Below are 12,495 nucleotides of genomic sequence, written 5' to 3' on the forward strand. Positions count from 1 at the left end.
CATCTCGCTTGTCTAGAAACTACATCATGACAAACTGGGAAACAAAATCATTGCAAAAACCAAAGAATGGACATGATAGATTACCTCAAATCCTTCACTCAAGTTTGCAATTCAATGGAAAAAAAGCATAGTAACTCCCTACAGACCTTCAGGTTACAGTTTATCCTGAAGGAAACGGTCAAGGAAGCATGCAGATTAATGGACATTCCAACACTGTAAATCTCATTAGATGTCAGTGAAACCTCTCTTCTCCCACTCTCAACTCAGTTCGCTTTATATCAGATAAAACACTTCTTTCATATATTGATTTATTTCCAGTTTCTATAATCAGAACAGATTCTGCAAGAACCTCGCTCAGAGAATACAGATCATGTTTAAGACAGAAGAATACAAGCAAGAATCTTCCTTATTTACATGTCACCCCCAAAACAAGAGTCCATTCCCCTTCAGTTAAGTCTTATGACCACACTAAATATTTGGGACATGCACAGCGCGGCTCATAAAGATTTTGAGTAGTGAACTATCTCTAGGTAAGCCCTCTGGGACAGGAGGAAGCTAGAATACAGCTAATGGCAGCTCTGGCTACCTGCCTGGTGTTGCCAAACGTGAGAGAAAATCCAACGGCTTCGGCAGTGCCCAGGGACTCTGCTCAGGCCAGACCAGGCTCAGCTCGTGGCACTCTTACAACAGCTCCCAGCAGTGAGGTCTCACATACACCAATCTGGGCAACAAAACCAAACGCTACATTAAGACTATGTCCAGGACTTGAGATCTGAAGCAACAATTCAAACGCGGCACTATTCCATCGATGGAATTTTACGTTCATTTTGAAACAAAGGTACGGCGTAATGTATTTTTAAAGCTGAACAAGCTGAACAAGTCATTGCTCTGTTACTGTTACAGAATACACTACCAGAAAATTGCTTCCTCCAGTCACATCATCTCCTCTCAGATGACTGCAGAAGAACTCTTCCACTTGGAGAAACGTACCATCTGCTCCTTCAGTGTGATAGCAAAGGCCTACATGCTACCAAAAGGGCACTCCTACAAGGAGTGGTCCTCCTTATATGCCATCAGGCAGAAAAGCAGAAGCAACTGCGATAGTGACTAAGAAAGATTGCATACTTTTTTTTTGGCAAGTATTCTATCAAAGTAATAAGCCCATCCATACTCTCCTCCTTTTGTTCCTGATTTCAGCGCAATGTGCAGGCAGTTCACACAGCTGAGCAAACGAACTGAGACAGAGCTGCTGCAGCAGAGTGTGTACGCAGGGAACCCCACCCTAGGACAGCAGAACTCCAGCTGCCAGCACCGCACAGCAAGGAAGGAGGAATCCTCACCAAGGACACTCTTCACCTGCGTGATTGTGTAGGTTCTGGGGATTGCACATTCTTATGTCATTATAATATAAATAAACTGGCATGCAGAAATGATGCTTCATTTCAGTTTGCACAGGTAAATTTCTTCTCACCTCACCTTCCCATGCAAATTTCATGACAATCTTTTGGTAACACCATAACATTTCCATCACCATGACTTTTCCCTGTTTGCCAAAACACTTCCCATTTTTCAACAGATCTCTATACTGCAGACAGTATTGTGTCCTCTCTGAGGTTCTAAACCAGAAGCAACTAGCATTTCATGTAGACTGACCGTCACTATACTGTAAAATCGACTATTCATTGTCTTTAGATGCCTCTGTATTTATTTCAATGGCTTATATTTGGATACAGCATTCCTTCCATAAAGCTGCTGCCTGCACATTGGGAAGCAGTAGCTTCTGTGTATCTTCAGGCTTCACAGTACTTTATCCCAATAGGTAATCCGTCCTCACTGTTAAAAGCTCACACCCTATTTCTATCTTTAATTCATTTGGCTTTAGCTTCAAGTTTGTTTTTATGGCCATCTGCACAAGACAAGAGATGCTTTATTACCTCGTATTTCCATAAAGGACTTCCTACCCCACACAGGCAAGACACCTCCAATCCTCTTCTGATGAAACTAAACAGACTGAGCTCTTAACTATTCCAAATTATAAAAACCATCAGTCCAAAATTGCACTGTAATACTCCTAAAGAAAATGCATTTTCGAATAAAAAAAATAAAATTAAGATTATTCTTACTTTCTAGGATCTTACGCATCGCAAAGCAGTGGTAAGAACTTTTGATTCAGAGTCAACTACCTGAATATCACTTTTATGGTAGGGTTACAGCAGTGTTTGGGCAGCAAGGACTAGCATGGTGTTGGGATATATGAGCGTATGAAGCGTGAACAGCAATAGGGAAGCAAGTGTTCCTGCTTCTGTAAAAAATACTCCAAGTGCAGACACTAAAATCGAATGCAGATGGATGTGGAATACTGGGTATTTTCATGCAGCAGCATAATTAAAGGTTCAATGAAAAGTTTTACAGTGTGAAGCTTACGAAAAATGACTTATATGGGTTAGTGGATTACATAGGACTTGTTGATCGGTTATAGGTAGTTATACATGACAAAGAAGCCTAATTGTCAAGGAAGAATGGGACTTTTCAACGTTGCTGAAAAAAAGCATAGCAAGAAACAACATCAGGATGTTGATATTAGGAAAAACTATTCCAAAAGATGCAAATTCCTCATAAAGAGGTCATCAGTTTTCTTATTAATTACCCAAGAAAGATGAACTATTCCTTACCTGATGTTTTTAAAGTCAGGTTACATGTCCTTCTTAAAATATAAGTAAATGCAGTGGCAGGATAAATACTATAGCCAAAAAGGTTCACAAAAAAGTTTTCTCCAGCCTTGAAGAAAAAGTCTGTAAACCTTTTTGAGACAGGACACTGGGCTGGAAGAACGTAAAAGGGAAGTATCACTGTGTAACTACTTCATCCTTACAGTACCCCCCAAGCCTCCAAACCCAGACACTGTGAGAGACAGATGACCAAGCCAGGCAGAACTTTGGGCTGACCCAGTGCAGCCTTTCTTATACTGTTCATCCCATTTCCTTCAGAGGTTACAAGGAAAAGAGGGCAGCTTTGCCAAACCCCGATCATCCTCATAATATTGGCAGCTCTGCTTGAAGACAATGAATACTCTAGATCATACATGTAGGGCTCAGCAATACCTCTCCCTATTATCGTCTGCCGGTATATATATATTTTGCATCTCTCTGATACAACAGGCTGTGCCAGCCCATTTTCTACTTTTACCAATTCTTTGAGTGGGTACAAGAATACTCTTTTCCTGGTATGCCAGTTAACACATCTTTGTCAACTCACTGGAGTCACAGAAACGGTCAGGTTTGCAGTTAGGAAATGGGTAAAAGTTAATGACCTAAGATAATCTTGTCTTGGCTTCTGTAGAGCAAGCGGCCCCTTATGCATTATGCCTTAAGAAGCATTGCCGTAAAGTACTTCTCCCATATTTGATGGTACAAAAGCCAGGATGTCTCCAGCACAAAACACGAACTGAAACAGAACACAGGGGACAAAGACACAGTAATGCGGTATCACAATGACAACAGAAGCTTGTCATCCTTTGATAGTCTCCTAACAGACTATTAAAATACATTTTCCGAACAAAGGACTGGTAGCGTCCTCCACTTTTGCTTCACTGAAGTGTTCTCTGGTTACAAACCTGTTCCTCAAGACAACAAAGCAAAGTTCTCATCCGCTTTACATAATTCCTTTTCAATATCCAGATACATTGCTTTTTGTAGCATCTTCTTTCTTCAGTGCAGAAAGGGTTACAGCAAGAGGCACTCAATCACCCTTCCTGTTGCCCTTCCTCCAATTTCCCTTCTCATCCTCTGCCCACTCAGCAGGTCTCTGCAACATCCACAAAGTAACAGTATGAGCTTCCACAGTTGGAAGGACAGCACTAACAGACTCCATGTCATTATTCAGAAATGCTGGCAAGACACACCTCTGCATACCACAATCATGAAGCTAATCTATCATTCAGCAACTCTAGTCCCAGCCTCTTACGAGTTTCTCTCCACCTACTGTTTTGTTGCCTTCTTCACTCTTTACTGTACCTTACCTTAAAATCATAAATCTATCAGGCCAGAAATTACATCATTTTAATTCACACTTCTCCAGTACCTACCAAACTGGGCATTAAGCCTCACTAGAGCTAACTGGAACTACTGGAAACGTGCAATAGGGGAAATGTGCTTCTCCCAGCTCTCAATTTCTCCTTCACTGAATGTCAATCTTCTCCCTGCACATAAACAAAGCCCTGATTGCAAAAAATCGTTAGAAGACTGGTCTCGATCATCTATGAAAAACTGTGGCAATTGCATGAGGTCCCCAGTCATAGGAAGGGGTATGTATCATGTCACCTCTCTAAAAAGGCAGGAAGGAGGATCCAGGGAATGGCAGGCTAGTCAGCACTACCTCAGTCCTTTGCAGCTTTATGGAGCAAGTTCTGGAGACCACCTCCAGGCACCCAAATGACAAGAAGGGGACTAGAAAGACAGCCAGATTAAATGAGGGAAAATCATGCCTATGAACCTGACTGCCTTCTGTGATGAAATGACAGGCTCTGTGAGTGTGTAGAGAGCAGCAGATGCTGTTTATATCGACTTCAGTAAACCCCTTGATGCAGCCTCTCATAGCATCCCTATAGTCAAATGGGGGAGCTACGGACTGGATGCCATCCAGCAACTAAAGTCAGCGAGAAACTGACTGAACTGTCAGGCTCAAAGAATAATGATCAAATGCTTGAAATCTGCATGATGGCCAGTTATGAAAAGCATGCCTCAGAAGAATACCGGAGTCAATACTGTTCAGTGATCATTAGCGATCTGGTGGAAAGAGACAGAACATAATATCAAGATCAGAAATAATGGCATGTTGGGAAGGGGACCCGCTGATATGCTAGAGGGTGGGGATATCACTCACAGGGACCTTGACAGATTGGAGGAATAAAAAGACAGAAACCTCATGAAGTTCATTAATAGAGCAGACTATTTCAGTGGGAAGGAACCTACAATAATCATCTAGTCCAACTGCGTGACCACTTCAGGGCTGACCAAAATTTAAAGTATATTACTAAGGGCATTGTCCAAATGCCTCAGACACTGTCAGGCTTGGGCCATCAAGCACCTCTCTAGCAAGCCTGCCTCGGTGTCTACCAACCATCGCTGTATGGAAGTGTTGCCTGCTGTCAAGTCTGAACCTCCCCTGGCACAGCTTTGAACCATTCCCATGCAACCTGTCACTGGATATCAGGGAGGAACAACCAGTACCAACCTCTGCACCTCCCCTCCGCAGGAAGCTGTAGAGAGCAATAAGGTTGCCCCTCAGTATCCTTTTCTCCAAACCCTACAAACCCACAGTCTTTAACTGCCCCTCACAGGACATGCCTTCCAGCCCTTTCATCAGCTTTGTTTCCCTCCTCTGGATGCCCTCCCATACCTTAACATCCTTTTTAAATTCTGGGGCCCAGAATACTGCACACAGTACTCAAGGTGAGGCCACACCAGCAGGATAATCACCTCTTTTGAGGGGCTGGTTATGCTGTGTTTGATGCACCCCAGGATGCGGTTGGCCCTCCGGGCTGCCAGGGCACACTGCTGCCTCACACTCAGCCTGCTGTCGACCAGCACTGCCAGATCCCTTTCTGCAGGGCTGATCTCCTGCCACTCCTCTTCCCAGTTTATACTTGTGTCCAGCCTTACTCCACCCCAGGTGCAAAATCCGGCATTTAAATTTCATCCCATTAATTATAACCCAACGCTCCAACCTATCTGGATCCCTCTGCAAGGCCTCTAGTCCCTTGAGAGGTCAACACACCTCCTCCTTTAGTATCATCAGCAGACTGCACTCAACTGTATCATCAGGTGCATTCAACTCCTCATCTTGATCATCAATAAAAATACTTAACTGTCGCTAGAGGAACACTGCTGGTGACTGGTTGCCAGCCAGATGCAGCTCCACTCACCACAACCCTTTGAGCCCTGCCGTTCAGCCAGTTCTTCACCCAGCACACCTTGCTCATCTCAGCTGGAAACTCATCCAGAAGGATGCTGTGAGGGATAGCATCAAAAGCCTTACTAAAATCCAGAAAAATGGCATTCACCACCTTCCCTTCATACCCTAGGCAGGTGACCTTATCATAGAAGGATATCAGATTAGGATTTTCCCTTCGTGAACCCATGCCGACTGTGCCTGACGATTGCACTGTCCCTTAAATGCCTTTCAACAGCATCTAGTATGACATTCCCCATAATTTTTCCAGGTACTGAGGTTAAACTAAGAGGCCTGTAGTTTCCTGGGTCTTCCCTCACGCCCTTCTTGTAACACTGGCTAACTTCCAGTCAGCAAGGACCTTCCCAGACTTCCAAGACTTGGCAGACAGTTAAGAGGGGTCCTGCTGTAATATCCACTAGCTCCTTCAGTACTCTGGGATGAATCCCATCCAGTTTCATGGACTTATGAACATTCAGCTGGTAACAACTGGTCCTTTACAATTTTAGTGTCCACAAATGGAAACTCATTGTTCCTGCAGTCACGGTCCTCCAACTCTGAGGACCGGGCAGCCCCAGGTCTATCGGTATCATCAGACTGAAGCAAAAAAGGCATTGAATGCCTCTACTTTTTCTTCATCCCAATTTGTCAGGTGACCATCTACAACAATTATCGGTCCAATGTTTTCCTTAGACCTCCTCTTGCTATTACTGTACTTCCACAAGCCTTTCTTGTTCTCTGACACAACACTGGCCGCTTTCAACTCTAATTAAAGTTTTGGCTTAATTTTTAATTCTTCTTCCTCCAGGTATGAACCACAGCTCTGTAATCTCCCTGCAAAGCCTGACCTTGCTTCCAGAGATCATACAATTTCTTTTTCTTCCTGAGTTCCAAAAGGAATTCACCATTCAGCCAAACTGGTCTGTGCTGCTTGCTTGACTTTCAACACAAAGGGATTGCCTGCTCTTATGCTTTGGAAAAGTGGTTCTTAAAAACTGACCAGCACTCACAGACCCCTAAGCCCTCAAAAGCAGATTTCCACGGAACACTGCTAACCAGCTTGCTAACTAACTTACTTGAAATCCAAGGTATCAACCCTGCTGACCATTTTTCTCATTACACCAAAAATTGTAAACTCAACAATTTTGTGATCCCTGCGGCCAAGACAGCCATCTACCATCACATCTCCCACAAGTCCTTCTCTACTCACAAATAACAAGTCTAGGAGAGCATCTTTCCTAGCTGGTTCACTGCGTACTTGTGATAAGAAATTATCTTCAACATACTTCAGGAATTTCCCAGACTTGCTTGTCACAGAAGTATGGTATTCCCAGGTGATGTCTGGGGAGTTGAAGTCTCCTATAAGGGCAAGGAGAGAAGACAACTTGAGGGAAGACAAACCTGGAAAAAGACTGGGGAGTCCTGGTGGACAAGAAGTGGAACACAAGTGAGCTGTGTATCTTTGAAGCAATAATCACAGACCTGACTGCCTTAGTAGAAGCACAGCTACCAAATCAAGGCATGTTATTATTCCTTTCTACTCAAGCAATCCACATCCAAAGCACTGCCCTTCACTGCGAGTACAGTGTGAGTACAGAATGAGTTCTAAGGAATCTGCCTTAGAGGAAAAGAGACAAAACAATGCATCTAGTTCATTCATCTAAGAATGCTGCTGATATTCAAATACGTATCAAGCTACTGAAGTCTAAAGATAAATTTTGATAAATACCCTGGAGTAACAAGATACGCGATTCATTTTTCTTGCCTACCACTCAGAGGAATCAAATTTGGTTGAAAGCCTGACTGAACAGTAAATGGATTATTCTAGAATATTTCTAGGTAAATTCTAGAAATAGAAAAGAGAGGGCAGCTGCAAGAACTTGAGTCTCCTGGTGCTTCCAGAAAGTTGCCATGGCAGGAAATATGGCTTACCAAGACAGGCCTGCCACAGTTACTCTTCAGCACTGCCACAGGTACATTCAACATTTAAAAGGCAACAAAGACCTCCTATGAGTTTACAACCTAAGTAAGGGCTTAACCAGATGAACAGTGCTACTGACCTCAATAGGAAAACCTGATAAATTATCCTTCTCTGCCCCCAAAGAAAAAGTGTGGCACCCCCACTCCCCACCCCCCAGTGAGTGAGATGATGACTGTTGATTCCCTAAACACCTCAAACATCTCTCATAAAAGTTTTAAACCAATCCGGACTGCACAGAAGGAACAGAACTACTCTGAACAATACTCAGAATGTAGAAAGATATATCAGAATTGGTTTTAAAAATGGGAACACAGGGGCCAAAATTTAAAATTTTAGCTGAATGATCAGCAATCTAAGTCTGTTGAATAGACTCAAACCAAGAGAGGCTGTGGCGCATCCTTCACTAAAAACATGCAATTGCACAAATGCTCTTTTAGGGAACCACTCCCAGTCACTGAAACAGCCTGCAAGTTAGGTTACAAAGCTTCCGATCCTAAAATTTATCTGCAGGTTGTCAGGAGAACATGACCACCTTTCCCCTTTCCCTGTAGTCATGAGTACTAGATAGTCAAGCTACTAGTTTTCAGGTTTACCCTCTATAGGTGTGTTCTAGATTACAGTGCCGAGACTTCCTGTGCTACTTCTTAGGTACCACTGCTCAAAATAACTATAAAATAAAACAATCCAATGACTACTTTAAAACAGGAATACTCCTCTCCTTACAGCTTGTCCCATAATCCAAACTGACCTCTGTACTCCTTCAGCAAGGTAAAAAAGCTTTCCCCGTTCTAATTAGTTCTAAAATAATACCACCACTGAAAAAAAAAATGTTTTGGGAGGAATTTACAATGACAGGTCTGGCAGTTTTCTTGCTTGTGAAATATAAATCCAATGTGGATGTCTCCCCAAGAATAAGTAGGTATTAGGGGATCAGCCATGGACAGCATGTCTGTTGTATAACTGTATTTGCCAATCATGATTTAGTGAGTCATTCAATTTTTGTTTTGTGTATGTTATGGCCATTTAACATTTTAATACAGAGTTAAATATAAATCTGCTTTATATCCTCACAATCAAACCTGTCCCTCAGCTATTTGATTTAAAAGGGAGAGCAGAACACTGCAAAACCAGTGAAAACATGCAAATTTTGTTATCTACCTGACAGTGCTAACTGCACCTCCACATTCAAAATGAATTTTACAAGCTTAAATGGTCCTGTCTGAAAGCTCCAGCCAGTGAGGAAAGCAAAAGGAGTTCTATGCATACAAACATATCCTATTTTTAAAGGGCTTAAACTGTGAGGCCACCTGTTCCTTGACACATGCTATGCAGGTATATATTCTAAAAACATAGCCCAAAATAAGCTCCACACAGAATAACTCAGGAAAAATAAGCGGAGCATGATCAAGGATTCAAGAAAAGAGAGGGAAGAAATCACTATCCATATACCGCACAGAAGGTAACAGGGGACCAAGTGGAAGTGCTATGAAGGAAGAGCTATGTATGCTGCAGAGTGAAGTACAAAAGTACTTAAAAGTAAAGTACACCTCCAGTAGATAGAGCAGACAATAGTTTTTGAAGTGGACAGAAGTGGTCTGATCAATACACGGAATGCTCTGAACTCAGATGATACTTTAAATGGCATTTTTGTTCAATGGCATGTTGACTTCAATGGCAAGCATCCTTTTGAAATGCTAACAGTCATTTTTTAATTTATACACTGAAAAATGAAAGTTTTGTATATCCTCCACAAATATTCTCGGAGATTGAAGAGCCCAGGTTCCTTTCCAGGACACCAGCTTGCACATTTATGTCCAAGTAGTTCTTCCAAATCCTTATCCAGTAGGAGATTTAGGAAAGAACATGCAATACACAAGCAAGACTAAAGACATTCAGAACAAGGGAGAAGGAAGAAGTCTAATGGACCATGCTGCCAGTGAGCCAGTTGCAATTTCTGAATGGACAAGCATCACATTTGCTTTGCTAGAAGCAACATGATTTGAGTCCATTAGCACATGGCCTGAAAACATTCTGCTAATACAGAATTCAGATTCCATGTTTCAGCTTGTTTGCATTCCCTCCTCATTCCCCATCCAAAAAGTCCTCCTGGCCTGGAAGAAGGCAGGGGGAGACTTTTGCCTCCCTGAGTGGCAGTGGGACTTTCACCCATAAAATGCCAAATACACAAACAAGCAACACGTCCAGGGGGTGAATAAAGATCTGAAAATCCAAAAGAATCTGTACATGACCCAGCACACATGAGCTGGCATCAGGGAAAGAGATGAATGCACAATAAATACAGCAATAGCAAAAACATTTTTAAAAGCCACTGCGGTCCCAACACTGATTACTTTTTTTTAAACACAGATTCGCAAACATGATTTAGGTGTGTGGGGCACGCAGATCAGTCTGGATAATGGCACGCATCACACACCAATACTGAAGATACCACTACTGCCAAACAAGATGTCTGGTGAAGACACACACCAGAGTCAAAGACTTCCAAAATCCAGCAAGCTTTTACAGTTGCAATGCTTCCTTTTAGCTGTATCCAGGGCTCTTCTCTGGTGGCATTTTAAAAAAGTTACTGGAGGGAGCAATAGTAGCTTTCTCGGCTCCTGGTGTTTTCCCTGTCCACTCAGAGTTCTGGGATCTCAGGGATGGTGTTGCTGGTAGCTCTGACTCTGCTGCATCCATGTGGACAGATAAAGTTGCTGGAATACAAAATTGCAGGAAAAGGGGAACAGAGGAAGACAGTAGGAAAGGGCAATAAAAAAAAAGTTAGTACAAGTGACTTCATGGCAAACACTTTGTATATATGTAATTTCTTATATGAAGTTGTTATTCACTAGTTCCTACAAGTTCCCCTGCCAAATTCCTTTGAAATACAGATTCTTGATAGCGTTAACACCTTTGCCCTAACGATTCACACATTCAGAACTCTTCAAGTTCCCAGTCCACTAACTGGTTCCCTTAAGTCAAAGTTCCTGTTGAAAATCAAGAGCTTTAGCTGTCCCATACTTAAACTGAATCAATTCATGATCACTCAACTGAAGATACCTTGATCTCTTCACAAAGACTCAATTAACCCTGTTTCTGAGAATTTCAAAGTCTCTGAAGGCTTGGCAAATTTCAGATTGCAAAGTTCTGTCAAAGAAGAAAATACACCTCTCCTCCTTCCCCAGTAAAGGCAATACCACAAGCCTCCACATATATCCAATACGGCAAATCAGCATATTATAACAAGAAGCTGCTTGCTAAGCTAGGTTGGAACCCATTTTCGTTTTCTCAATACAACCACTGCTTCAAAATGGGACAGGCTATAATTAGCTGGACAGATTTGCACAGCCATAGCTCAACCCAACAGTCATCCAAATTTCCAGATGGATTGTCAGAAACTAGAGATGTGAGAGTTTACTCCCATTCTCAGTATCCTGAATCACTCAAATCCTCACAAGCAGGGTGGATTTTTTTAATCCTAACAGGGCAGGATTAAAAAAAAAGACAAATAAAAAAACCACCAAACAGTAATTGCCACAGGACTCTTCAGGGCAACTGGAATTTTTTTGAATAAGTAACTACTTCAGTACGAAACACATGTCTTTTTCATTGTATTCTCACAATAGATAATAGTTGTTTGTGTGTTTTTATTACAAGTTGTGTCTGCTGCTCTGTAGTGGGTGAAGGATAAAGAGGCTGTAACAAGCCTCAACTAGAGGACTGATTGCTTTGAAGTTTAAATAAAAAGCTGGTTCAATGCTTGAGGTTCCACACTCAGTAGATCTGGAACCCCAACAATCCTGCCTCTGTACATCCAAAACAGCGAGTCATTCCCATACAACCACAATGGCACAGCTGACACCAGAACATCGCATATTTTACCTCTAGCCTCATCAACTTCCTCCTTCTGAAGGTCATATATGAAAAAAAAAAAAAAGTCAAAGCCCTCTAAAGTAATAAACACCACCAGTACTACACTATGGGCCCCTTGCTAGCAGCCTCCCCACATCTTTGCTCATAAAAAGAAAAAAAACCAAAGGACTGAACGGGCTTCTTGCTGCTGGGTACCACCATGCTATGACAAAGAGTGAATGCATCAGCAAAATATAGGAGAGGGAAAATTCACCAAATTATTACTACCCATCAGACTGTTCTCTGATATGCTGTTTCAGAGGCTGCTAAACTAGCACCTTTTAGAAATTATTATTTTTCACAAGCTAAGTGCAAATACATGCCAAGGCAGACAAAATCGATTTATGAAGATTTTTACCCAAGGCTCATTGTAGTACCCAAATAGGATGCCAGTTACCATGTGCACTGCTACACATAGGGGACCAGACCACATAAACATTAAAAACATCAATGCAAAGCTGGACAATTGTTCACCATTTATTTCACAACCATCTATACTTGTGGCCTGTTCTGACAAACAAAAGACACTACAGTCTTCACAAAATCCCTTTCAAACCAGAGAATAACTACCAAAAGAATAACATATTTCTCAGACAATCTCTGTTGTGCCACTGGGGACATTATTCCACATCTATTGCACTGCAGTGGGAAGT

General features: G+C 42.1%; 1 protein-coding gene across 10 annotated transcripts in view; it reads right to left on the reverse strand.

Annotated features, from left to right (window-relative positions):
* The window catches only part of GPATCH2L (G-patch domain containing 2 like), a 60,619-nt gene that overhangs the window by 18,745 nt on the left and 29,379 nt on the right, over window positions 1-12,495 (reverse strand). For 4 of the 10 annotated variants that reach the window (XM_056345252.1, XM_056345254.1, XM_056345250.1 and 1 more), the window contains one exon: window positions 292-10,644. The exons of 4 other annotated variants lie outside the window; for them this stretch is intronic. In XM_056345252.1, coding sequence (XP_056201227.1) covers window positions 10,472-10,644 — 173 coding nt within the window. In that variant the 3' untranslated portion in view covers window positions 292-10,471. Of the gene's footprint in view, window positions 1-291; window positions 10,645-12,495 lie in introns of those variants that run through there. 2 more of the 10 variants (XR_008822908.1, XR_008822909.1) reach the window with 1 other exon arrangement.

This window comes from Falco biarmicus, chromosome 7, assembly GCF_023638135.1.
Source record: "Falco biarmicus isolate bFalBia1 chromosome 7, bFalBia1.pri, whole genome shotgun sequence".
NCBI classification, from domain to species: domain Eukaryota; kingdom Metazoa; phylum Chordata; class Aves; order Falconiformes; family Falconidae; genus Falco; species Falco biarmicus.